This window comes from Cetorhinus maximus, chromosome 9 (genome assembly GCF_964194155.1).
Source record: "Cetorhinus maximus chromosome 9, sCetMax3.hap1.1, whole genome shotgun sequence".
Taxonomy (NCBI): domain Eukaryota; kingdom Metazoa; phylum Chordata; class Chondrichthyes; order Lamniformes; family Cetorhinidae; genus Cetorhinus; species Cetorhinus maximus.
In genome coordinates this window covers 29,895,408-29,923,239 of record NC_135887.1, presented here as the reverse complement: position 1 = coordinate 29,923,239, position 27,832 = coordinate 29,895,408, and the positions used below count along the sequence as shown (strand labels likewise).

General features: G+C 40.7%; 1 protein-coding gene across 13 annotated transcripts in view; it reads left to right on the top strand.

The window, feature by feature from the left end:
• LOC144684536 (general transcription factor II-I-like) overlaps positions 1 to 27,832 on the top strand; it is a 188,307-nt gene that overhangs the window by 89,845 nt on the left and 70,630 nt on the right. For 9 of the 13 annotated variants that reach the window (XM_078548416.1, XM_078548412.1, XM_078548418.1 and 6 more), the window contains 3 exons: positions 1,840 to 1,911; positions 5,847 to 5,912; positions 23,809 to 23,877. In XM_078548416.1, coding sequence (XP_078404542.1) covers positions 1,840 to 1,911; positions 5,847 to 5,912; positions 23,809 to 23,877 — 207 coding nt within the window. The remainder of the gene's footprint in view (positions 1 to 1,839; positions 1,912 to 5,846; positions 5,913 to 23,808; positions 23,878 to 27,832) is intronic. The other 4 variants (XM_078548414.1, XM_078548423.1, XM_078548424.1 and 1 more) reach the window with 1 other exon arrangement.

The following is a 27,832-nucleotide window of genomic DNA, read 5'->3' as shown; positions in this document are numbered from 1 at the left end:
GTTTATACTTTTATACCTCTTAAAATTATCTGAGATCTTCTTTCCAAACTGAACCCCAATGTGCTCAAATCTTTCCTGAAATAATTGATCACATACTCCTCTTAATTCTTATGGTGAAAAAATAACTTGTGTATTTAGACAGGCCTTGAGGAGGCGTTAATTCTGCTCTGTGGTTTCACTAAAGTATATGTGTCACTTGAGTCGCTCTGAATGTCTCTCACATGCAACATATCAAACACAAAGCTGTTATATAAAGCAAAGTCATGACTAGCAGTTAAATTAACTACAGAAAAAGGCTGCTTTTCATTGTGTGTAAACCTATCACTGAAGCTGTTTCAGATCAGTTATGAATTACATATTGAGAATTTTCTCAAGATACATTGTTTACTTTTAATGGCTTAGGTTGCAGCAAACCTTTCCAGAGTAAATTTTTTACAACCTGATGGAAGTGGAGGTGGGGTGGGGCGTTGGTAGTAGAAAATCAGAAACTCCAGGATTGTACCTAACAAGAGTATTCTGGGTAAATACGATTGTAACCATTTGAGCTAGCAGAATTTTGCATAGATAGTTGACTAAAAATGATTATTCCCCTTGATTTTGTGACTTTAAGTTGAAGCTATGTATTTTTCTATCTGCAACCATTATTTACTCCAGTTAAGTGAATGTTTTCCCCAGCAGTCTTTTGATGTTTAATTGCTCAAATTATACAGCAACCTGACTTTACTATGACAATCCGCTATACACTTTTTGCAATCTTCTTCTAGTCATATATCCTCCCTTTTTGTCTTTTATAAATTTTATATACTAAATGTATCCCTCCAGTCCAAAAACATCTAGTACTATATTGTCTGTCCTTTAGCCAGCTTACTAATCTTGCTGCCACATTTGCTTAAATACGTATTCCTTAATATTATTAATAATATTTCTATGCAGAATCTTTTATCAAGCAGCTTTTTGAAACCTAAATAAAACACCATTACACCGCTCATTAATACCTTCCATTATTTCTTCAAAGAACCTTGGTAAAATGTCATATGTGACTTGTTCTTTTCATATCTAGGATTATACCAGAGAGATTTCAATTATGAGGGGAGGGCAGTGAAACTGAGTTTTTCACTGGTAGAGCAAAGATTAAGAGGAGTTTATGGTAATGTTATCAGGGCATTAAGCAAGTTGGTAATTAGAGGGCATAATTAATAAAGATGACCATTAGAGTGAGTGAGAGTATGTTCGGCTCACTGTCTCGGGGCGCTCACTCACTCACCCTCAACGCACGCCGTTTCTTGCGTTCTCGGCCTGGGTGGTTTGGAGATTAAAACGCTTTAGGTGAGATTTGGGCTGGCTGTGAAAGTACTAAGACCCCTCCTTCCCTGCCCTATCTTAGTACTTCAGCTGACCCTGGTCCTGCTGTTGCTGCATCTGCCATCTTGACTCCTGTAGTCCTTCAGGGGGCATTAACTAAACCCCCCACCCCCCCCACCCCACCCCACCATCCGTGCTGTTGTGTGCCATTTGTCAACATCGACTTTATATTAAAAAAGTGTAAGCATTTTTGAGAACAGCAGGTGCAAAGTAGCTGGAAAGTGGTCCCAGTATTACTACTATTGAGAGCTGGAGGATTTTGGGCTTGGCTCTGGTTAAATAGCCTACAGGCTAATGGGCGCTTGGGCAAGCCAGGGGAGAGTTTCCGCTGTATGAAACAGCATCTTAAATTTGGTCCCCATAGAAAGAGAAAAATGAGATAGAAATAAAATCCTTTTTTCTGCAATCTCTGCTTTCCTTGTTCATAAAATTTGGATTTTTGCTGTATAGGATTTTCATTGTTCTAAATTGTTTCAGGCACATCTGTTGAACCAGTTGCAATCAAAGCTGAACCAGAAGATCCAGATTATTATCGATACAGTGTTCAAGGTAATATGGAAACCCAGCTTGTTATTCCTGGCTTTTGGCATGTGGTAAATTTGTGCTTAGCATGATTTAACGAAATTAAAATTGTTTATCTGTTCTGATTGGTCTATGCACACCATGGGATAAAGCATTGCTTCAAAAATGTCTGATGCGGTTTGTTCCGAGGTGTGACCAATTCCATAAATTGAACACATTCCAAATCTACAACATCAACTTAAGGGAAAGAAAGGGATCATGAGCAGAGAGGGGGAAAATATATAAAACAGGAGCATAGGTAGAGAAGGGGAAAAGAAAGGCAGATTCTGACAGTTTTTTTTTGTGAGTGCAATGTAATAGATTAACTGGAGGAGAGGAAGAAGATGGGGAAAGAAACAAATGGACTGAAACTGAATGGTGGGAGGGGGTGGGTGTGCAGAGGGAAGAATAGAATAAATACAGATAGTGAGTTAATGCCTGAGGAAGTGCATGCAATTAGTGGAAACTAGACAAAGGGAGATGGTAAGAATTAAGTGGGAGAAATAGTTACAAGAGGTGGCATGGAAATTTTTTGTCAATGAATAAATGGTAACCAGGCTCAATATAGAAGGTTCAGAGGTGAATTGAAAAGCAAATAAGTGAAGCAAAGAGAGGTATGAAAAGTGATTGGGATCTTACATACAAAGGAATCCAAAAGCCTTCTATAGCCATATAGATAGTAAGATGGTGGTCAAAGGAGGAGTGGGCCAATTAGGGACCAGAAAGGGGATTTGAGCATGGAGGCAGATACATCTGAATACTTTGCATCTGTCTTTATCAGGGATAAAGATGCTGCCCAGGCCATGATGAAAGGGGAGGAAATTCAGTTGCTAGAAGGGCTTAAAATTGGTAAAGAGGTGATATTGGATAGACTACTTAAAAGTTGATAAGACAACAAGACCAGATGAGATGCACCCAAGGATACCGAGGGAAATGAGAGTGGAAATAGTGGCCTTAAAACTGGCCTTCATTTTCCAATCTTCCTTAGACTTGGGGGGTGGTGCCAGAGGAATGGAGAATTGCAAAAATGTTGCACCCTTGTTCAAAAAAGGGTGTAAAGATAATCCCAGCAACCACAAGCCAGTCAGTTTAACCTTGGTGGTGGGGAAGCTTCAAGAAACGATAACTTGGGACAAAATGAATAGTCATTTGGGAAATATGGGTTATTTAAGGAAAGCCAGAATGAATTTGGTAAAGATAAATCGTATTAACTAACTAGAGCTTTTTAACGAGTTAACAGAGGGTTGGTGAGGGTAATGCTGTCAATATGGTGTACATGGAATTCTAAAGGACACTTGAGAAAGTGCCACACTACAGACTTCAGCAAAGTTAGAATTCATGGAATAAAAGGACAGTAGCAACATGGGATACAAAATTGACAGGAAACAGAGTGGTGGTTAATTGATGTTTCTTGGACTGGAGGAGGGTTTATAGTGGAGTACCTTAGGGGTCAGTGTTAGGACCTCTGCTCTTCCTGATACACATTAATGACCTAGACTTGGGTGTACAGGACACAATCTCAAAATTTGTGGATGAGGATACTGCAGAACTTCAAAGGGATATAGAGAGGTTGGTGGAATGAGTGAGCAGTGGCAGATGAAATTTAATGCAGAGAAATGTGAAGTGATTCATTTTGTTAGGAAGAATGTAGTGGAACGATATAAAATAAAGGATACAATTCCATAGAGGGTGCAGGAGCAGAGGGAACTGGTTGTATATATGCATAAGATACTGAAGGTAGCAGGACAGGTTGAGAGAGTGGTTAATAAAGCATACAGTATCCTAGGCTTTATTAATATAATAGAGCCATAGGGTACCAAAGCAAGGAACTTATGTTAAACTTGTATAGAACACTAGATTGGCCTCAACTAGAGTATTAAGTCCAATTCTGGGCACCACAATTTAGGAAGCATGTGAAGGCATTAGAGAGGTTGCAGAAAATATTAATGAGAATGGTTTCAGGGATGAAGAACTTCAGTTATGTAGATAGGTTGGAGAAGTTGGGAATGTATTCCTTGGATGAGCAGGTTGAGAGGAGATTTGGCAGGTATTCAAAATCATGAGGGGTCTTGACAGAGTAGATAGGGAAAAGCTGTTCCCATTGGCTTGTGGGGGGGGATTGAGAACAAGAGGACGCAGATTTAGGCAATTGGGAAAAGAAGCAGTGGTGACATGATGAAAACTTACACACAGCGAGTGGCTGGGGTCTGGAATGCATTGCCTGAGAGTTTGGTGGAGGCAGGTTCAATTGAGGTATTCAAGAACGATTTGGATTATTTTCATAAAAGGAATAATATGCAGGACTATGGGGAGAAGTTGGGGGAGTGGCACTAGGTGAATTGCTCCTTCAGAGAACCAGCACAGACATGATGGGCTGAATAGCTTCCTTCGGTCCTGTAACCGTTCTGTGATTTTTGTGATGAAGGATCCTCACTGGTAAAATATACTGCTGCCCAATTATTTGTTGAAAAAAATGTTTACTTTGTAGTGCCGTTTTGGATCCTTGCATGGATTACCTCCATTGATGCATTAGTTGTTGCATCATCGAGAGAAATGTTGCTAGTAGTCTCATAGAATTTCAGTTGGGCTTTCTAAGCTTTTCCCCATAATGAATAATAATTAATAATTAATTGGTTACAAATTGCATGGGCAGAAGCCTGTTAACGTCTTTCCCATATGAAGCCTGCCTGGCTCATAGAAAATAATGCAGAACATAGTATTCCAAAAAATTAAATAGATAAGTTATAAAAACCCTGAAAAATCACATCACAGAATTGTTATAGCGCAGAAGGAGGCCATTCTGCCCATCATGTCTGCGCCAGCTCTCAGAAGGAACAACTCACCTAATGGCATTCCCCGCTTCTCCCCGTAACCCTTCACATTCTTCCCTTTCAGGTAACAACTGAATTCCCATTTGAATGCCTCAATTGAACCTGCCTCCATCACACTCTCAGGAGTGCATTCCAGACCTTAACTACCTGCTTCGTGAAAAAGTCTTTCTCCTGTTACTTTTGCTTCGTTTGCCAATTACTTTAAATTCTGTGCCCTCTCATTCTTGATCCTCTCACAAGTGGGAACAGTTTCTCCCTATTTACTCTGTCCAGACTTCTCATGATTTTGAATACCTCCAACAAATCTCCTCTTGGTCTTCTCTTCTCCAAGGAAAACAGTCCCAACTTCTTTCTACTTTCGTAACGGAAGTTCCTCATTCCCTCATCTAGCTTTAAATTTCTTTGTTTTCTAAGCCCAAAATGGTAACTTAGACTGTAATGGCAACTGAGTACTCTGGAAAAGCATGGACTTTGAGGAGACTTTATTGTGCTCTGAAACAATGAAAAATCTAGAATGTATCCATTTGGATAGTCTATTCAACTTAAGATAGCTCGGGGTGAACCAGGGCATGTGTTTAAGTTACCCAAACTTAGAAATAGGTTAGATGGTGGGAGAAATTTTCTTCTCATTGAGAGTTCTAGAGTTTTGGAATACTTAGCTTGCTCACCAACTGAGTGTGGATTCACTGCAGGCTTTCAAAATATTTATGGAAGAGTTCCCCCTGTGGCTGATATCACAGCAAACAAAATGTTACAAAATGGGCATTGTGTCACATGGTCACTGTAGTTTTTCTGGAACTTATTTTGGCCTTTGAGTGTCAGGGAGGGATTCCACAGATATTCTTTATCTTCCTGAATTATCCTAGCATGAATGTATCTGATTTTGTCTGTCCCAGGGGATTGTGAGAGTTGAGGGCAATGGTTTCATAATAGTCAAGCTTATCATAACTGTATGGGACAAGCTTAATGGGCTAAGTAGTCCTTTTCTGTGTGTCTTTTTCATGTTTGTATGATATTGACATTACATTTTTAAAAATACATGCTGTAAAGGTTAGTAACAAAAGTTTTATAAAAAGCACCTTTTTATGACAGGGCCTAGTGCGACTACTTCAGAAGCCAGTGATACCGAGGGAGTTTCCCAATCAAAGTCTTACCAAGGTAATTGTTTTTCAGAGCATTATATTAACCTGCCTTAGAAGACTACTTGCTATCAGTGATTTTTAAAATAAAAAAATGGATAATCCACCAATAAGAGCTGATTTGATTGTACACTTAATCTTTGTGCTCCTGCGCAAAATTGGTGCAGTGTGTTTCTTCCCAAACAAATATTTTGTACTGTTACTTTCTATCAATTAGCATGTTAGCCGATGGGGTGTAGGGGGTGTTTAAATTGGCATTTCTGCATTATTTTATTTAGTCTTTTAAGTAGCACTTACTATAGCGATCTCTATCCTGTAGCCTAATCCTGGATGAGAGAAACTTCCCTTTCGTCAACAGAATTTTTTATTGCTAAGGCTGGCATTTAATTGGGCATTTCACATTGTTTTGATCTATGTTGGTCCCCAATTTCTCGGATTTAAAATTCTCAATCTTGTTTAAACATCAACATGGTCTTGCCCATTGTTATCTCTGCAACCTCTGTAGCTGCACAACTACGCCCGTCAAATTATCAATTCCTCTGACTCTAGCCTTGTATGCTCCTCTGCCCCATCTCATGCATCTCAGGGCACTTAGAAAATATCAAACTATAAATATCAACGGATTAGACAAAGTCAACATGGATTTATGAAAGAGAAATCATGGTTTGACAAACCTACTGGAGTTTTTTGAGAACATAACTAATAGAATAGAATAAGGGAGAACCAGTGGAAGTGGTGCATTTGGATTTTCAGAAAGCTTTTGATAAAGTCCCACATGAGTTAGTGTGTAAAATTAAAGCAGGTGGGATTGGGAGTAATATATTGGCATGGAATGAGAATTGATTAGCAGACAGGAAAGAGTATGGATAAACGGGTCTTTTTTTTTGGGGTGGCAGATGACTAGTGGGTGCCTCAGAGTTCATTGCTTGGGCCCCAACTATTCACAATATATATCAATGATTTGGATGAGGGAACCAAATGTAATATTTCCAAGTTTGCTGACGACACAAAACTTGGTGGGCATGTGAACGATGAGGAGGGTGTTGAGCAGCTTCAAGGTGATTTAGACAGGTTGAGTGAGTGGGCAAAACATGGCAGATGCAGTATAACATGGATAAATGTGAAGTTATTCACTTTGGTAGGAAAAACAGAATGGCAGAGCATTTTTAAATGGCGATAGGTTGGGAAATGTTGATGGACTGCCCAGGTCCCTTTGTACTTTTACACCAATCACTGAAAGCAAGCGTACAGGTACAGCAAGCAGTTAAGAAGGCAAATGATATGTTGGCCTTCATTGCAAGAGGACTTGAGTACAGGAGCAAGGATGTCTTAATGCAGCTATACAGGGCCTTGGTGAGACCACACCTGGAGTATTGTGTGCAGTTTTGGTCTCCTTACCTAAGAAAGGACATACTTGCTATAGAGGGAGTGCGTTGAAGGTTCACCAACCTGTTTCCTGGGACATTAATAAGAACATAAGAAATAGGAGCAGGAGGAGGCCATTTGGCCCCTCAAGCCTGTCCCGTTATTCAATAAGATCATGGCTGATCTGCCCCAGGCCTCCACCCCTCTTTCGTGCCAGCTCCTCATAGCCCTCAACTCCTGCATATTTCAAAAACCTATCTACCTCCTCTTTAAATATTTTCAGTGATCTAGCCTGCACAACTCTCTAGGGTAGGGAGTTCCAGACATTCACTACCTTCTGAGAGAAGAAATCCCTTTGCATCTCAGTTTTAAATGAGTGTCCCCTTTTTCTGTAACTATGTCCCCTAGTTTGAGATACCCCCACCTAGTGGAAACATCTTCTCAACATCTACCTTGTCAAGCCCCCTCAGAATCTTGTACGTTTCAATAAGATCACCCGTCATTCTTCTAAACTCTAATGAATAAAGACTTAGCCTGTTTAGCTGTTCTTGATAAGTCAACCCCTTCATCCCAGGAATTAGCCTAGTGAATCTTTCTTGAACTGCTTCCAATGCCAGTATATCCTTTCTTAAATACGGGGACCAAAACTGTACACAGCACTTCAGATGCTGCCTCACTAACACCCTATACAGTTGAAACAAGACTTCCCTATTTTTAAACTCCAACCCTCTAGCAATACAGACCAAAATTCCATTTGCCGCCTTAATTACTTACTGCACCTGCATGCTAACTTTTCATGCTTCATGCACAAGAACACCCAGATCCCTCATTGTTGCACTTTTTTTTAAAGAGTGTCTCTCCATTTAATAGTCTGTCTTTTGACTCTTCCTACCAAAGTGCATGACCTCTCACTTTCCTACATTAAACTCTTTCTGCCAAGTTTTTGCCCACTCACTCAATCTATCCCCTTGCAGATTCCTTATGTCCTCATCACAACATGCCTCCCACCTATTTTTGTATCGTTGGCAAATTTGGATACATAACACTCTGCCCCTCCTCCAAGTCATTAATATAGATAGTAAATAATTGAGGCCCTAGGACTGACCCTTGTGGCAGTCCACTAGTTACGTCTTTCCAACTGAAAAAGACCCATTAACCCTGACTCTGTCTTCTGTGTTAACCAATCCTCAATCCATGCTAATACATTACCCCTAATACCGTGAGCTCCTATCTTGTGCAGTAACCTTTTTATGTGGCACCTTATCGAATGCTTTCTGGAAATCCAAATACACTACATCTACCTGTTCCCCTTTATAAACTCTGCTTGTTATATCCTCAAAGAACTCTAGCAAACTTGTCAAACATAATTTCCCTTTCACAAAACCATGTTGACTCTGTTTGATTGTGTTAAGCTTTTCTAAATGTCCTGCTATTTCTTCCTTAATAATGGACTCTAGGATTTTCCCAACGACTGATGTTAGGCTGACTGGCCTAAAGTTTCCTGCTTTTTGTCTCCCTCCCTTTTTGAACAGGGGCATCACATTAGTGGTATTCCAATTCGCTGGGACCCTCCCGGAATCCAGTGAGTTCTGAAATATTTCTACCAATGCCTCCACTATTTCTGCAGCCACTCTTTAAAACCCTTGGATGCAGGCCATCAGGCCCTGGTGACTTGTCTGCCTTTAGTCCCATTAGTTTGTCAAGTACTTTGTCCGTCGTGATAGAGATTGTTACAAGATCTTTCCTCCCATTAGCTCCTTGCTTATCTGATATCTTTGCGAAGTTTATAGTGTCTTCCACTATGAAGACTGATGCAAAATATTGGTTTAAGTTATCTGCCATTTCCCTGTTCCCCATTATTAATTCTCCAGTTGCACCCCCCAAGGGTCTCATGCTCACTTCAGCCACTCTTTCTTTTTATATACCCGTTTGTTTTTGTATTTTTGGCAATTTGCTTTCATAATCAATTTTTTCCCTCTTTATTAGCTTTTTAGTCATCTGCTGCTGGTTCCTAACAAAAAAATAAATTCCCAATCCCCTGGCCTACCACTAGTGTTTGCCATTTTGTATGCCTTAGTTTTTGATTGGATACTCTACTTGACTGCCTTGGTTAACCACAGGTGGTTCATCCTTCTCTTCAAGTCCTTTTTGACTGGGATAAATTTTTGCTGAGCTTTGTGAAATATCTGCTTAAATGTCTGCCACTACTCATCCACTGACCTTCTCCTTAGTCTATTTTCCCAGCCCACTTTAGACAACTTTCTTCATACCTCTGTAATTGCCCTTATTTAAGTTGAGGACACTGGTTTGAGACCCAAGTTGCTCGCCCTCAAACTGAATTTGAAATTTTACCATGTTGTGATCGCTGCCCTCTGAAGGATCCTTAACTATGAGATCTCTTATTAACCCTATCTCATTACACATTGCTAGATCTAAAATAGCCTGTTCCCAGGTAGGTTCTGCAACGTATTGCTCCAAGAAACAATCCCTGATACACTCTACAAATTCGTCTTCCATATTGCCCCTGCCAATCTGATTTGCCTAGTCAATATGCAGATTAAAATCAACCATGACAATTTTAGCGCCCTCCTTACGCGCCTCCATTGTTTCCTGATTTATATTTTGTCCTACAGTGAGGCAACTCTTCAGAGGCCTATAGACGACTCCCACCTGTGACTTCTTTTCCTTGCCATTTCTTATTTCCACCCAAACTGATTCCACATCATGATCTATTGCACTTATGTCACTACTCACCATCGCATTGATACCTTCCTTTATTAACAAAGGTACCAACCTCCTTTTCCTTTTTGCCTATTTTTCTGGTCAAATACCATTGAATATTGAGTTCCCAGTCTTGGTCACCTTGCAACCACGCCTCTGTAACAGCTGTCAAGTCATATTCATTTATTTTTATTTGTGCCATCAACTCGTCTATCTTGTTACAAATGCTGCGTGCATTCAGATAAAGAGCCTTAAGCGTTTGACTTTTTACCATTATTACTCATTCTGGTTCTAATTTCTGCTGCACTCTTCTGCTTATATTTTCTTCCCCATTCCTGTCACACTTTTGATTATTGTTCGCCTCTTCAAAACGCTGCACCTCTGCTCTCTTGTTTCTTTTTGATTTTTTTAAACTTCCCTTCAATTGACCCTTCCCCCCACTAAATAGTTTAAAGTCCTATGTACAGCCCTAGTTATACAATTCGCCAGGACACTGGTCCCAGCATGGTTCAAATGAAGCCCCTCCCAACAGAACAGCTCTCCCTTTCCCCAGTACTGGTGCCAGTGCCCCATGAATCTTTGAGCCACACATTTACCCCTCTAATCATATTTACTTTATGCCAATTTGCATGTGGCTCAGGTAGTAACCCAGAGATTTGTGGTTCTGCTTTTTAATTTGACCCTGAGCTGCTTGTAGGTCCTCAGCAGAGCCTCTTTTCCAGTCCTACCTATGTCTTTGGTACCTACGTGGACCACGACAACTGGATCCTTCACCTCCCATTCCAAGTTCCTCTCCAGTCCAGAAGAGATGTCCTTAACTTTGGCACCAGGTAGGCAACACTGCCTTTGGGGCTCTTGTCTTTGCTGCAGAGAACAGTATCTATTCCCCTAACTATGCTATCCCCTATTACTGCTACATTTCTCTTTTCTCCCCCAACTTGAATGGCGCTCTGTACTATGGTGCTGTGGTCAGTTCACTCCTCCTCCCTGCAGTCTGTGCCCTCCTCCACACCAGGAACAAGAACCTTGTACCTATTGGACAAGGGCACTGGCTGAGGCCCCTCCAAAGCTAAGTTCTGGATCCCCATACCTGTCTCACTCGCAATCAACCCTCCTGTCCCTGACCATGGTCCAAATTTGATTGCTTTAATCTAAGGGGTGTGACTGTCTCATGAAACACAGTGTCCAGGTAACTCCCCCTGCCTGATGTGTCGCAGTGTCCGCAGTTCGGACTCCAGCTCATTGACTCTGAGCCGAAGTTCCTCTTGCAGCCAACACTTGCTGCAAATGTGATCACCGTGGATCGCAATGGTGCCCATCAGCTCCCAGATAGTAAAGGTGCAACACGTTGCCTGCCCAGCCATCTCTTCTATTTAATTAATTTGGGTGTTAAATAATTTTAACGTGAATTTCTTAACTGTACTCTTCAGCTGTAAAAGTGTCTCCTGATTTAGATCACTTGGCCAATCAAAAGAGACACGAAACAGATATACCCACCAATCACCTATCTGTTTTCCTGTGACATCACGTTTTGGCTCTTGACAGGTTGAAGGGGCTCTCTGCTGCCGGGTTTTATCTCACGCTGCCCCCCCTCATGCAGGTTCGCTTTCCTCGCGCTCTTTTACCCTGCGCCTCTGCTGCTCTCCTTGCACCCTTTTGCCCGGTGCCCCTTCTCGCCTTTTGTCATATGAGGAGAGATTAGACCAACTAGGCCTGTATCCACTTGAGTTTAGAAGAATGAGAGGGGATCTTAATGAAACATATAAAATTCTGACAGGGCTGGACAGACTGGATGCAGGAATGAATGAATGAAAGGAATGAATGAAGGAATGTTTACTCTGGCTGGGGGTTTAGAATAAGGAGTCACAGTCTCAGATCCGACCATTTAGGACTGAGATAAGGAGAAACTTCTTTACTCAGAGGCTGGCGAACCTGTGGTATTCTCTACCACAGAAGGCTGTGGAGGTGTCAAGAGGTATGGGGAGAGTGTGGGAGTATGGCGTTGAGCTAGAGGATCGGCCATGATCATATTGAATGGCAGAGCAAGCTTGAAGGGCCGAATGACCTACTCTCCTATTTTCTATGTTTCTATGCCTGTCATGGACAGACATACCTTCTGCTGCCTTGATCCCATGCTCTGGAATTCCTAATCTAAACCCCTTCCTTGTGATTCCTTGAATCCCATTTTTTCAACCAAACATTTGGTCACCCCTTGTAGTGCCTGCTCTGATGATTTGGCATTCATCTTTTTTCCTTTGCAGCTCTACTAAGTACCTTAGAATTTTTATTTCTTTAATTTCTTTATTTAACATGTTAAATGCATTATATAAATACAAGCTAGACTGGACATCAAATTGCATTGTGACTCCAGTTGAAGAGCGGTCTGGTGCAGATGCAGCAGGCTAAGTGAATGTTTCCTCAGCTTTAATTTCTGATTTATGTAAAACTTTGATCATTATGTTTAGTAGTTGCACTTCACTCATCAGGTTAAAGGCATATTTGCACTGTATTGCAAGTCCATTAATTGTTTTTGGATATGACTACAAGACAATTAAGAGCAACTAACTGTAGGGGAGGCGCTTGGCGCAATTGGCTAGATGGTCAGCGTGTGGTACAGAATAATGCCAACTGTGTGGGTCTGATTTCTGTTCTGGCTGAGGTTATACCTGCCTCCTTGCCTTGTCCCTGAGTGGAAGACAATGACCAACCACAACTGGAAAAAAGCAGACAAGGAAACGACTCGGGACGAAGCATCAGTGAAGAGTAAGCCAAGGGACCTGCCTTTGGACAGAGTACACAGGAATAAATAAATAAATTAACTGACTGTAGCAGGCTTGCGATTTGTCATGTCTAATCTTATTATTAGCTAAAGTCTTTTTATGACGTGCCCAGACCAACTGAGCTTTAGTGTATATATGATTTGATATGATTCACTCTGATGTGATTTACTTCATCACTGTAAGTCTCGTAAAGAGACCTTTCACAACCACCAGACATCCAAAGTGCTTTACAGCCGATGAAGTACTTTTTGAAGTGTAGTCACTGGCCGAGATCTTCTGGTCTCCGGATTGTTAGAGACCAGATGTACGACTTGAGGTACGCATCAGGGCCCTGTGGAAGACCCGGCACGCTGAAGTCGGTGGGAATTACCTGGGAAGTTTGAACTTCTGATGGGTAATTTCCCTGCTGCCCGGGACCCTTCCTGAAAGTTTCTGATTGTTGAGTTAGAACTGGAGCCTTGGGACTATTATGTGGTACGTACTTGAATAATCACCCAGGAAACGTTAGACAGAAAAATCCTAGTCTAACCCCTGGGTAACTGCAGAACTGAACCCTCCCTAACCCAAACACTCAGTGACGCAACCCCCCCACCCACTGATTATCCCAACTGACCTGACTCCTGCTCATGACTGTGCTACCCCACTTCACTTGACCTGACTACTCCCTGACCAGACCTGACTACTCCCCGCCATGCCCACAACTTGACCGCTGCCCTACCCAACGTACCCACTTGCTGATGTTCACCTCGCCAACGCTCAGCCATTCACTAATATTTACCCACATTCACCCTGGATATTTAAACTTGCTTTACAGTAGCTGGCGGTATAGAAAGGGGGCATGTGCAGTTCCAGTTGTTCCCCCCCCACTGGCCCTTAAAGTTACTCTGATGTGATGGAGTTCCCTGAGGAACTGCACACTTTGTATTACTGGAGAAGCTTGACTTGGAAGACCTGGCCAGAGATATGGAGCTGTTTTGGAGTGCAGTCAGCGCAGTAATCCGCTGGTGATTGCTGCTTCGCGGCAGATTCAGGTCACTGCTGTAGTGTTGGAAATGCTTTGTGAATTTGTGAACAGCAAATGCCCACAAACAGCAATGTGATAATGGCAAGATAACCTGCTCCAGAAATTTTGATTGGGACAAATATTGGCCAGGGCACTAGGGATAACACCCTTGCCCTCCTTCAAAATATTGCCATGAAATCTTTTTACTCCCTCAGTGCTGCACTGGATTGTCAGCCTTCGAGTAACCGAGTCCAACTGGTCCAGAGTATGGCAGGCCACATCTTGGTCCCAAGGCTGAATGTGATTGTTGTTCTCATCCCTCGAGTTGGCCTTGAACCCACAACCTTCTGACTAGGAGGCAAATGTGCTACCAATTGAGCCAAGGCTGACTTGAATAGTTGTAAAGCCCCAACTAATATAGTGTACCAAAACAAAACAAATGGGAAAACTAGTTGCCATTGATATTCAGTTGTGCATTGCAAAGTGCTCTTCTCATAAGCGTCACAAAAAGCCATCCAACAGCTTAGATTGGTGACTGCAACTTTAAAAGCAAATTAGGCTGGCATCACAAAATTTTAATGCATTCAATCGGTACACAACGGAGGATTAGTGCAACACTGGGCTCTAGAAGACAACTTTAATATGCATTTGAGCTTTCTGACTGCCTCTCACCAAACAGGCACTTTGCTCCAAGGGGCATAGTCTCGAGCTAGGGGGATTGCTGCTTTAGGAGGAAAATTTCTTCACTGTTAGGGTTGTGAATCTTTGGAATTCCACACCCCAGAGTACTCTGAATACATGGTTGATGAGTATATTCAAGGCTGAGATCAATAGATTTTTTTCGAATCAAGGGATCTGGCGATCAGGCAGGAAAATGGAGGTTAGGCCAAGGCTCAGTCATAATCTTAATAAATGGCTGACCAAACTTGAGGGGCATTTGGCCTACTTCTTCTATCTTGCATGTTCTTCAAAAGGGAAGAGATGTTTAGATGGAGAAAATGGCTAACAGCACTTCACCTTGTCACCCTTTGTTCACGGATGGCAAGCAAAGACCTCTAATTTATATTAATAATTCAGGGACATATGGGTTCCACTTGTTCCACAAAATAAAGAAGTGTGAGAGACATTGTTAATTTTGTATAGAATAGGTCATAAATTTGAAATTGGACTGTTGCAAGAGAACCAAAATAATCCTAATGGTGCATTCACTTGGGAGATATCTGCGATCTTGGAATAACAACTATCCAGGGTATGATGGGCCATATTCCGCCTCGGGACCAAGATGTGAGCCAGAAAGATCAAGGACCTTTCCTATTGATGCCCCTGCTGAGCGAAGTGATTTTATGCTTGGGAGCGAAAAAGTACAACAATGGTCAATTCTTCTAGGCCATGGAAATTAGTTGCAGTTTGGAAAGGATTGACTGAGAAATGCATCAAAAATTGACTTTCACTGCAGTTTCATCCTTGAAGCGTCTATTTGAAGAACTTGAATTCTAACACACACTAACTGGCATGTGTATAAGTGTGGCTTGTGTCTGGCTGGCAGGTGCAGAAATTATATCTGCTGGGAATGTAAAATGGCTGAAAATAGTGGAAGAGAATGAAAATGACCTTTATGGGCAAGCTGATTGCCAATGCCATGTTTAAGTAAACAAAATCCAGATTTAATTGTCACATTAAATAATGATGCCTGTGTGCAAAAATGCTGCTTTATGTTGCAGAATGCCACTGGTGATGTATGACCTTCCTTGAAGGAAAGAGAAACTTTTTTCCTTGCAGTAAACATTTTGTACAATGTGTAGAACGGTTGATCTATTCTGTTCTGTTTTAAAGCAATAACTTTGGGTTGAATATTCATAATCTCACTTTTGTCAAAGTTAACTGTGGCAGAATGGGAATCTGATCATACTAATGGAAGAAAGAAATATGTGCATTTCTAGTGTGCCTTTCATGACCTCAATGTCTCAAAGCACTTTACAGAGCTTTGCTTATGAAGGATAGCCTGACAGCACGGCAAGCTCCCACAGGCAGCATCGTGATAATGACCAGATAATCTTTTGATAAATATTGGCCAGGAAACTCATCAAAATAGTGATGGGATCTATATGTCAGCCTGACAGAGCAGATGGGACTTCGGTTTAACACCTGATCAAAAGTGGCACCTCTGACTGTGTCATACCCTCTCAAATACTGCGCTAGAAGGTCAGTCTAGATTTTGTGCTTAAATCTTTTAACCCAGAATCTTCTGACTCTTGAGGCAAGAGTGCTACTAACTGAGCTACAGCTGCCACTTATGTTAGAGGAGTCTTTGACTACAAGAGTTTCTGGGGTTAAGTCATTTTCATGAAGCAGGTGCAGAGGAAACGGTGTGCAGTGCTTATCATCTGACACAATTGGGTTTTAAAAATGAATGAGATTTGAGATTGATTCCCTTCATAGGGTGGCCAGTTTCCCTGGATAGCCATATATCCATGTCATGATCCCTAGTCTGCAACATTCCTGTGGACTCCTTGGTGCTGCTTAACTCCAGTAAATATTTTGCTTAGCTTAACCCCTTCAACTTTGATAATATGGAGACTACTGTGTGTCTATTTTCAGTTTATTCTTTGCAACTGTCACTCCCACTTCTTTTTGGCCATGTGGTTAATATTCATAAGCTGCACGCAAAGTTACAGCTGAACATCTTTTGAGTGGCTGACCAGAATTTGTACAAATTATCAGATCCCATTTTAAGTCGCAATCCTCCACTCTCCTCTGCTTTTTTTCTCTTTCTAATCTCATTGTTCCTGCTTGATCTCACTAGATGTTGCCGTGCTCCTGATTTTTTTAATATATGCAGCTCACCTCCCATGTATCTACTGCTTACTCCCACCAGGTGGTGCTGTCGTCCCTGTAGGTCAGGCTTGTCCAACCCATTCAGTCGGTGCGGTTGGAGGGGGGGGTGGGATGGGCACATTTGCACTTTTTTCTCACTCGGGGCTGATGAGCAAATTTGGAAAAATGTTTGGCATAATAAACTTCATTCCGAAAAACAAGTTGATCTCTGAAGGGAAGAAACAATTGCTGAGCAAAAGTACAGCAACGTCACAGCAATAAATTAAACTAAAAAAGAGTAATTAATAAAAATGAGAGGGTCTCGTGCGCTTCCTCACATTCACCACGGCAACTTCATTCTCCCCCCCAACCCCCTGCTGGGTTCTGTGCAACTTTGCTTCCCTTGGCTTGGCAGCCTTCGGCACACTTCCCAACGCCTGTGTTCACTGCTCTGCTGATCAGAGACTGTTTCTCTCCCTCAGTTGCTGTTGATAAGCTCAATGAGCCTATCAGCAGCAAACGTGGAGGGTAAGGGCGTATTATGGGAGGAGCAGCTCCATGCAGAATCGTGAATTGAAGCTCATCTGCTTGACCAGAATTTTGAAAACTGGCTCTGGGGGCCACAAAGGGGCTTCCCGCACACTGGACAAGCCTGCTGTAGGACTATTTCTGTGCCGTTGACTAAATCCTGCGTTGTTTCAGCAATGCCTGCAAAATAAAACATAACTTACTTTGTGGCTAAGTTAGATGCTGTAGAAAGATTAAAGGGTGATGCCAAATAGCTGCAAGTGTTCCTTGATTTGGGGGTTCTAGGGGAGTGTTATGCAGGCGAATAAAAACATAAGAAATTGAAGCAGGAGATCATGCAGCTCATCAAACCTGTTCCACCATTCAGTAAAATCTTGGCTGAAGCAAGAGATGGAATATAGGGCCAATAGAGACAAAGAAGATGATGTATGCATAGAGGAGCAGGGCAAGGTTTTAATGAGATACTTCATGAGTGCTTTGTTTACTGTGAACAGAATGATAAATATCAGTAGAAGTGGGGGATGGTAGAGATAATGGATGGGGTGAAAATTGATAGACAAGATTAACTGGAAAGGTTGTCTATGCTAAGAAAGGTGAAGTTGCCTGGCCAAGATGGCTTGTATTCCAGGTTGCTGGCATAAGTGTGGTGGGAGATAATGGAAGGGCTTGCCTTAACCTTCTAATCTCCCTTGGATACAGGGGAGGTGCCAGAGAATTGGAAAGTGACAAACGTGACACCCTTGTTCAAGAAGGGATGTAAGGCTACTTCTAGTAACTACAGGCCAGTCAGTTTAACATCAGTGATGAGTAAGGTTTTCGAGACCATGATCAGGGAAAATAATTAACAGCCACTTGGAGAGATTTGTAAAACTCGGATTGTGTTTGACTAATTTAATTGAATTTTTTGCTGAAGTAAGAGAGAAGGTTGGGCGGAATGCAGTGGATGTTATCTATATGGATTTTCAAAAAACATTTGACAAATACCACATAAAAGGCTGGTTAACAAAATTGAGGCTACTCCCAATGAGTAAGAAAATGTCCAAGAGACAGACACGCCATCTGTGGTTAACTAGAATGGTTCAAGATAGTATCAAACTTAAGGAAAAGGTATATAATTATGAAAGGATAGGTGGAAGGCCAGAAGATTGGACAGAATGTAAAGAACAGTAAAAAGTGACTAAAAGATTAATAAAGAAGGAAAATTAGAGTACGAGAAAAAGCTAGTCAGAAATATAAAAACAATAAGAGTTTCTGTAAATATTTAAAGAAACGAATTAACAAAGTGAGCATTGGTCCGATAGAAAGTGAACCTGGAGAATTGATAATGGAAAACCAGGAAATGGCAGATGAATTGAACAGGTATTTTGTGTCACTCTTCACTATAGAGGAAACAAGTAGCTATAAATCAGGAAATAGAAGGGACGGAGGAGCTCAGGAAAATTACAATCACCAGGGAAGCGGTACCGAGTAAATTGTTGAAGCTGTGGGCTGATGAGTGCCCGGATCCTGATGGGCTTCATGCTAGGGCCTTGAAAGAAGTGGCTTGTGAGACAGTTGATGCATTGGTTTTAATTTTCCAAAACTCCTTAGATTCGGGGAAGGTCCCATTAGATTGGAAGATAGTAAATATAACTTCATATTCAGAAAGGGAGGGAGACAGAAAGCAGGAATTACAGGCCAATTAGCTTAACATCTGCCATAGGGAAAATGTTAGCAGCTATTATTAAAGAAGCTATAGCAGAGCACTTGGATAAGTTCAAAGTTATCAGACAGAGTTAACATGGCTTTGTGGGAGGTGAAATCATGTTTAACCAACTTATTGGAGTTCTTTGAGAAAGTAACATGTGCTGTGGATAAAGGGGAACCGGTGGATGCCCTGTACTTGGATTTCCAGAAGGCATTTGATGAACTACCTGTTCAAAGGTTATTGCGGAAGACAAAAACTTGCCTGGCTAACAGGAAGCAGCAAGTAGGCGTAAATGAATCTTTTTCTGGTTGACAGGATGTAACAAGTGGTGTGCCACAGGGACCTCAACTGTTTACAATTTATATGAATGACTTGGATGAAGGGATGGTTACCAAATTTGCTAATGACACGGATAGGTAGGAAAGTAAGTTGTGAAGAGGACTTAAGGAGGCGACAAAGGGACATAGGTTAAGTGAGTGGGCAAAGATCTGGCAGATGGAGTATAATGTGGGAAAATGTGAAATCGTCCAACTTAGCAGGAAGAATAAAAGAGAAATATATTATCTAAATGGTGAGAGATTGCTGAGCTCTGAGATGCAGAGGGAGCTAGGTGTTTTAAGTGTATGAATCACAAAAGACTAGTATGCAGGTACAGTAAGTAATAGGAAAGCTAATAGAATGTTGTCATTTATTGCGAGGGGAATTAAGTACAAAAGTCGCGAAGTTATGTTTCTGTTATACAGAGCACTAGTGTTTCCTCTTGTGGGAGAATCTAGAGCAAGGGGTCACTGTTTAAAAATAAGGGATCGCCCATTTAAAACAGGTGAGGTGAATTTTTTCCTCAGAATCGTGAGTCTTTGGAACACTCTTCCTGGAAAGGTGGTGGAAACAGAGTCTTTAAACATTTTTAAGGCAGAGGTGGATAGATTCTTGGTAAGCAAGGGGGTAATAAGTTATCGGGGGTAGGTGGGATGCAGATTTGAGGGTACTGTCAGATCAGCCATGATCTTATTAAATGGCTGAGCCAGCTCAAGGGGCTGAATGGCCTACTCCTGCTCCTTGTTCATATGTTGATTTTTTTTCTTTAAAAAGCGCGTGGTGCATGCGTTATTTATCCCAGAACATGACCTGCACGCTACCTTTTCAGGCTGTTGTGTACTTGGGCAGCCTAATGGGAACATTGGAGACTAGGGATTACTCCTCTGCTCTCCGTTTCCTACATTAACATAGTGACTTTGTACTTCAAAGGTGCTTCATCAGTGCAAAGCACTTTGGGATGCCTGGTAGTCGTGAAGGGTGTTATATAAATGCAAGTCCTTCTTTCTTTGATACTTTAAAGATTGAAGATAATACAGTGTGTATATATATATATATATATATATATATATAATATATATATATAATATAGATAATACAGATATAGATGAAAGAAGTAAACCTTGAGGAATACAGGAACAGTCAGGAGGACATAGAATGTGAAATAGTCAGACACATGGCGGATGCTGTCCAGGAGATCAGAATGTAGAATCGGTTTGGGTGGAGATGAGCAATAGTAGGGGAAAGAAGTCACCAGTGGGTGTGATTTACAGGCCCCCTAACAATAACCACAATGTAGGACAAAGTACACAGGAAGAAATATTGTGTGCCTGTGATAAAGGGACAGCAATAATCATGGGTGATTTTAATTACATATAAACTGGAAAAATGAGATTGGCAGCAGTAGCCTGAATGAGGAGTTTGTAGAATGCTTTCGAGAAATTTTTTTAGAGCACCATGTTCTGGAACCAACCTGAGAGTAAGTTATATTACACTTGGTATTGTGTAATGTAACAGGACTTTTTAATAACTTCAGAATAAAGACACCCCTAGGTAGCAGTGACCACAATATGACTGAATTTTACATACAGTTTGAAAGGGAGAAGAGTGGGTCTAAGATGAGTATCTTAAACATAACTAAGGGCAACTATGTGGACATGAAAGCTGAGCTACCTGAAGTGAACTGGGATACTAGGCTAGGGGATAGATCAATAGAGAAGCAGTGGCAGACAATTAAGGGGATATTTCAGAATACTCGATCAGTATATTCCTACTATAAAGAAAAATTCTAAAGGGAGGACCCACCATCCATGTTTAACTGAAGATGTTAAGGAAAGCGTCAAACTTAAGGAAAAAGTATATAACTGCAAAGGTGAGTGGCAGGTCAGATGATAAGTCAGAATATAAAGAATGGCAGAGAATGACAAAAAGATTAATAAGGAGAAAGAGAGTGAGTATGAGAGGAAGCTAGCTAGAAATGTAAAAACTATAGCAAGAGGTTTTACAGGTGCGTAAAAAGGAAAAGAGTAAGTAAGGTGAGTGTGTTTGTTCTTCTAGAGTCTGACAGTGGGGAGTTAATGGTACATAATAAGGAAAATGGCAGATGAAATGAACAAATATCTTGCTTCTGTCTTCACTATAGAGGATACAAGAACATTCCAGTAATAGCTGTAAATCAGGAGGTGGAAGGGAGAGGGGAACCTGGTGAAATTACAATCACTAGGAAAGTGGCATTGAGAAAACTGATGGAGCTGCAGGCTGACAGGTCTCTGGGTCCTGATGGATTTCATCCTAGTGTCTTAAAAGAGGTGGCTAATGAAGTAGTAGATACATTGGTGTTAATTTTCCAAAATTTGCGAGAATCTGTAAAGGTTCCATCAGATTGGAATGTAGCAAATATAACCCCTCTCTATTCACGAAGGGAGAGAAGCTGAAAACAGGAAACTATAGGCCAGTTAGCTTGACATCTGTCGTAGGGAAGGCATTAGAATCAACCATTAAGGAGGTTATAGCTGGGCACTTAGAGAAACTCATGGTAATCCGGAAGAGTCAGCATGGTTTGTGAAATGGGGATCATGTTTAACCAATTTATTGGAGTTCTTTGAAGGAGTAACATGCGCTGTGGATAAAAGGGAACCTATAGAAGTGCTGTACTTGGATTTCCAGAAGGCATTTGATAAGGTGCCACATCAAATGTTATTGCGGATAATAAAAGCTCATGGCGTAGGCATTAGAATGGATAGAAGATTAGCTGGCTGGCAGAAAACAGAGTATGCATAAATGGGTCCTTTTGATTGGCAGGCTGTGATGAGCAGAGCCCCACGGGGGTCTGTGCTGGGGCCTCAACTTTTAAAATTTATATCAGTGACTTAGATAAAGAGAGTGAAGGCATGGCAACTAAATTTACCAATGACACAAAGACAGGTAGGAAAGTACGTTGTGAAGAGGACTTAAGGAGGTTGCAGATGGATATAAATAGGTTGATTGGGCAAAAATCTGGCAGATAGGAAAATGTGAAGCTGTTCACTTGGCATGAAGCATAAAAAAGCAGAGTATTACATGAACGGCGAACAGCTGCTGAATTCCGAGGTGCAGAGAGATCTAGTTCTAGTGCATGAGTCACAAAAAGTATGCAAGTACAGCAAGTAATTAAGAAGGCTAATGGAATGCTATCTATCTTCTTTTATGAGAGGGATTGAACATAAAAGTAAGGATGTTATCCTTCAGTTATACAGGGCAATGGTGAGACCACATCTCGAATATTGTATGCAGTTTGATCTCCTTATTTAAGGAAAACTGTAAGTGCTTTGGAGGTGGTTCAGAGGAGGTTTACTAGATTGATACCTGGAATGAGTGGGTTGACTTATGAAGATAGGCTGGACAGGCTGGGCTTGTTTCCACTAGAGTTTAGAAGAGTGTGGGGTGACTTGATTGAAGTGTCAAGACCATTCAGGACCTTGTATGAAGTGGACGTGGAAAGGATGTTTCCTCTTGTGGGTGAATCCAGAACTAGGGGGCACTGGTTTAAAATTAGGGGTTGCCCTTTTAGGACAGAGATGAGGAGAGATTTTTTTCTGAGGGTTGTGCAACTTTGGGACTCTGACTCCGAAGGCGGTGGAGGCAGAGTCATTGAAGATTTTTAAGGCAGAGGTAGATAGATTCTTGTTAGGCAAGGGAATCAAAGGTTATCACAGGTAGATAAGAATGTGGAATTCGAAACACAAGCAGATCAGCCATGATCTTATTGAATGGCGGAGCAGGCTCGAGGGGCCAATGGAACACTTCTATTTTGTGTGTTCGTATGCTTTATATTCTCATATTTTACACAACTAATCAAGAAAGGAAATATCAATTAATTATCTATAATAGGAAACATTGTGAACTTTTGGTGTGTTTTAGTATTTCACAACTAAACATGTTGCCAGTGAAAATATTTGACATTGGACAATTTGTGTTGAAAGCTGTAGAGGTTAATATGAAGCTGTGATTTTGTATGGTTTTTTGTGTCATTGGTTGGCTCTGACTTCTCCAATCTACAGAGGTTTCTCGTTGTAATAAATAGTGCTATATAAAACATTTACCACCTTTCCCCTCCACAAAATTTCCATTTGCTTGAAACCCAGTCACCTGAACGAAAAGAAGAAAAGTGCTCTTTATAGTTGTACAGGTCGAGTATCCTTTATCCGAAACTCGAGGGGCCAATTGCATTTCAGATTTCAGATCATTTTGGTTTTCAGATACTGCATATGAACTTATATTATTACAATAGCTTAAGCCTAGGCTAACTATAGTCTAAAGTAAATAAAATGGCTAGAAAAGTAAGGTGTATCACTGAATAATTTCCTTTGACATGTTCACGACAAAATTTGCAAGGTAAACAATGCAGACAAACAACTAGAGTTCCCACAATAAAGGTTGGTGAGGTTGAAAAAAGTGAAGTTTTTGGATAAAGGATAATCGACCTGTGTTACAGTGGGTTCGTTGTTGCATTGATAGTTTGAGGTTCAGATAAAGGATTCTTGGCCTGTAGTATAGAGCTGCACCAACTTAAATGGTGACTGATACGAAATTGATAACTTTCTGTTCAGTTTGAACATAATGATCAATATTTCACAGCTAAGTTACATTCACATTTCAAATATGTCCCATATTATGGCTTGCAAAGCAATATTTGAAAGTAATTCCATGTTTCATCTGCTAGCAGAAAGTGGGCCGCAGAATGAAGCAGACGTTTCAAGTGATGAGACTGAGGAGGAATTTACAGCAGATGGTAAGAAGCGGGGTAATTCTGTTTTCCTGTTTTGAGCCCCCTTAAAATGTTATCTTTGCTATTGCTCTGATTGCAATATGCAAAACATTAATATAGAAGTTACTGAAATGGTAGTTTTATTGATTTAAAAATTGTTCTGCATATATTGGAATTTTTGGAAAAAATATAACCATCAATTGCAAGACCAAGTACTTACAAAGATTTGGTAGACTTGCATTTAAAATAGAGAGTGATTGTAACCATACAAATGAAACAACAGAAACCTATTTTCCTGTGCTGCTCAGTCTGATCCGTTGAATTTTCAAATAAGACTTGTAGGTGTTTCACAGAATCACAGAATTTCTCAGTGCAGAAGAGGCCCTTTGGCACATGAGTCTGCACCGACATGTGAGAAACACCTGACCTACCTACCTAATCCCATTTACTAGCACTTGGCCCATAGCCTTGAATGATATGACGTGCCAAGTGCTTATCCAGGTACTTTTTAAAGGATGTGAGGCAACCTGCCTCTACCACCCTCCCAAGCAGCACATTCCAGACCGTCACCACCCTCTGGGTAAAAAGGTTTTTCCTCTCATCCTCCCTAAACCTCCTGCCTCTTTCTTTTTCTGGCCTGTTGAGAAAGACTAGTCTACATGTGGACTGTGATAAAAGCAAAATACTGCAGATACTGGAAATCTGGGGAAAAAAACAGAAAATACTGGAAAAACTCAGCAGGTCTAACAGCATCTGTAGAGAGAAAAACAGAGTTAACGTTTTAAGCCCGTATGACTCTTTTGAATGTGTGAAATGACCTTTCACCAAGTCTCAGGATTCCTGCCAGCAAGACAGTGAAAATGCAAAATCATTTCATGAGCAGCAATTCATAAGTTACCAAGTACCTTGAGCCTTTAAAAGCAAATAACTTGGAATATAACATGACAAAGCTGTAAGATTGCTCACTCTTCCAAATGCATTGTAATTAGTTTGAAGAAGCAGTCCATGCACTTTGTCCTGGATTGTGTCGAGCTTGAGCTGCACTCTGCAGGAAAGCGGAGAGTATTCCATCACACTCCTGACTTGTGTATTGTAGTTGGTTGGCAGGCATGAGGTGAGTTACTTGTCATAAAATTCCCAGCCTCTGACCCAGTCTTGTGGCCACAGTATTTAAATGACTGGCCCAGTTAAGTTTCTAGAAAATGCTAATCCTCCAGATATAGATGGTGTGGGATATGGAAATGGTAATGCCGTTGAGCATCAAGGGAGATAGTTAGATTCTCTCTCGTTGATGCTGGTGATTGGTTCTAAACGGGTGTCACTGGCATAATAATATTGCCATTATTATGGCAATAATAATTACCACTTAGTAGTCCAAGCCTGAATGTTGTCCGGGCCTTGGTGCAGTATCTGTGGAGTTGCGAATGGTACTGAACATAGTGCAATCGTCAGTAGACATCTCCACTTCCGACCTTAAGCAACTGAAGATGTTTGGGCCTAAGGCACTACCCTGAGGAATTCCTGTAGCAAAGTCCTGAGGCCGAGATTCATTGGTCTCCAATATCCCCAATCATTTTCCCTTGTCGTAGGCAGATGTGTGAGGACAAGATCATCAGTCATTTCCTTAGTTTGGATCCCTTCAGACTCGTTGCCTCCCCAGACTTGGCCAGTTTGATCAATGGTGGAACTATGAAATTGTGGTAGTGGACATATCTGCCACAAGGAATACATTCAGTACCCTTGCATGCTACCGTTTCATCCTAGTAATGATCAACATGGAGGGATATTGATTTGTTATGCAGTGTGATAGATGGTGATTAGCAGAAATTTCACATGGCATTTGACTTCATGGTGACCAGTCACCATGTTGGCTCTGAGTCCACTGCCATTGTACTGTGTAATGCTATCCAGAGATGGTGATGCAGGAATAACAACAGAAAATACTGGAAATGATCAGCAGGTCAGACCGCACCTTTGGAGATATAAATAGTTAATGTTTCAGGTCGATGACCTTGTATCAGAGTTCTGATGAAAAGTCATCAACCTGGAGCATTAACTCTGTTTCTTAGACCTGCTGAGCATTTCCAGCATTTTCCTGTTTTTATTTCTGACTTCCAGCATCCTTGCAGTATTTGGCTTTTGTAATGGTGATGCTGGATCTGAATCTGTAAGTGCGACTGGCCTGTGAGCCAGAAGGACTTGTTATTACTGAACTTAAGAGTGATTGTTTACAATTTGGTGGTTTGCTGAACCACTTCAAAGTGGCATTAAGAGTCAGCCTGGGTGAGGGTGACAGGATATTCGATTTTTGCAACAATCTAGAAGTTGTGGTACCGTAATTGAATTTGTTAAAATGGGTTTAGAACTCAGGCCTCTGGTTAGTACCCTAATCACTAGTCTACTTTATCCTGTCTAGTAGATTTAAAATACTTTTTAATATGTGTTGGAATTGCTTTAAAAGAACAAAGTTTGAATAGTTCCTCATTGTCCAAGCATTCTGTAAATTTAAAATGATTGCAGAGCCTGCCTGAGCCAGTCCTGAAGCAACTAACATGCTGCTGTACTGACACAGTAATAAGCTGATATATTCAGCACAAGCTCCACCCTGTGGAACAGCAGGATGTTTAAACACTCTTGCATCAGATTTGTAAGAGACTGGCTCTACAATACTACAATTCAGGACAAGCTTTAAATTTGATGCCGGGATCAGCTGATTATTTGAGTTGATCTTAATAGATCTCTAAATTTATCATCTTTGTTCCACCAACAGATTAGGATAAACTCTAATTAAGTCATGCATGCTATAGGGTACAGTGATAATCAGTTTTGAAGGCTAAATCAAACAGCAGGTAAACCATCCATGCATAAACCAGTCAGTTCGAAATGGTTTGTTTTAACATGCAGTATGTTAATGTTTTTGTTTTGACAGTTATTCACTTTTATCTAAGACAAATACTTAATTATTTTATTCCATTTCATTTTAATTATCGTCAAAACTGTATATTCATGAGTACTGGCTACGCTAATCTACTAAATTCCCTTGAAGTACAAAAAAAAGTTCAGACTAGGAGCAGTAGTGAAACTAAGTTTCCATTTGTCACGTACCCATCATAAAACTGTATGACACAGTTAATCTTGTTTCTATTTAAAAATGCATAAGATAAGTGTAAAATCCAACCAAAGATTTATTGTTTCATTTACAAGTTCCAAAAACCATTTTGCTGTTTTGATAGTGTTTCACTTTTGCCTTGTCAGTTAATTTTATTTTCGATTTACCAGTTTAATGGAGTACACATTGTGTAGAAAACGTGAGAGAAATGGCCTTTGTAATGCAAAATTCAAGATTTTAATTGAAACTATGACTCCTTTGTTAACTTCAAATATATATTTACTGACAGAAAATGTGTTTAATGAATTATGCACGTTTTATGTCCTTTATAAAGCATTAGCAACAGTGGACTTGTGTTAAGGCACAGCCAATGGTAAATGCTGAGCTGCTCAAATCCCAAAGGAAAACTTGAAACAACTGTTTTTGCAATTTGTATATATTTCGAAATGCGTGCTTTGAATTCGATAGTAATAAGACCACCAAGTCTTCTAGGTTTCTTACAAAACTAAATTAAACCTTTATTAACTAGAGAAAAAAATGATTTTAAGCACATACATAGGTTTACAAATTACTACTATGATAACTCCTAGCTCCCCTAGTTAATCTAACTCCGGTTACACCTCAGTTAAGGCAACAGTGAAATGTACAGATTTCAAAAGACCCAGGCAAAGAAATATGATATCCTGAGCAATCGAATCAAAATGAGTTTTCTTAACTTCAGTTCTTGCAGACAGCAGTTTGAGGCTTAAGTGTTTTCACACTTATTAGATCTTAGAATTCCTTCCCTTGCATACAGCCTTCTCTCCTTTATACATATTTTCCCCTTTGAATGGAAATTCCCATTGTTTCACTATGCCTTTGGACTTTACC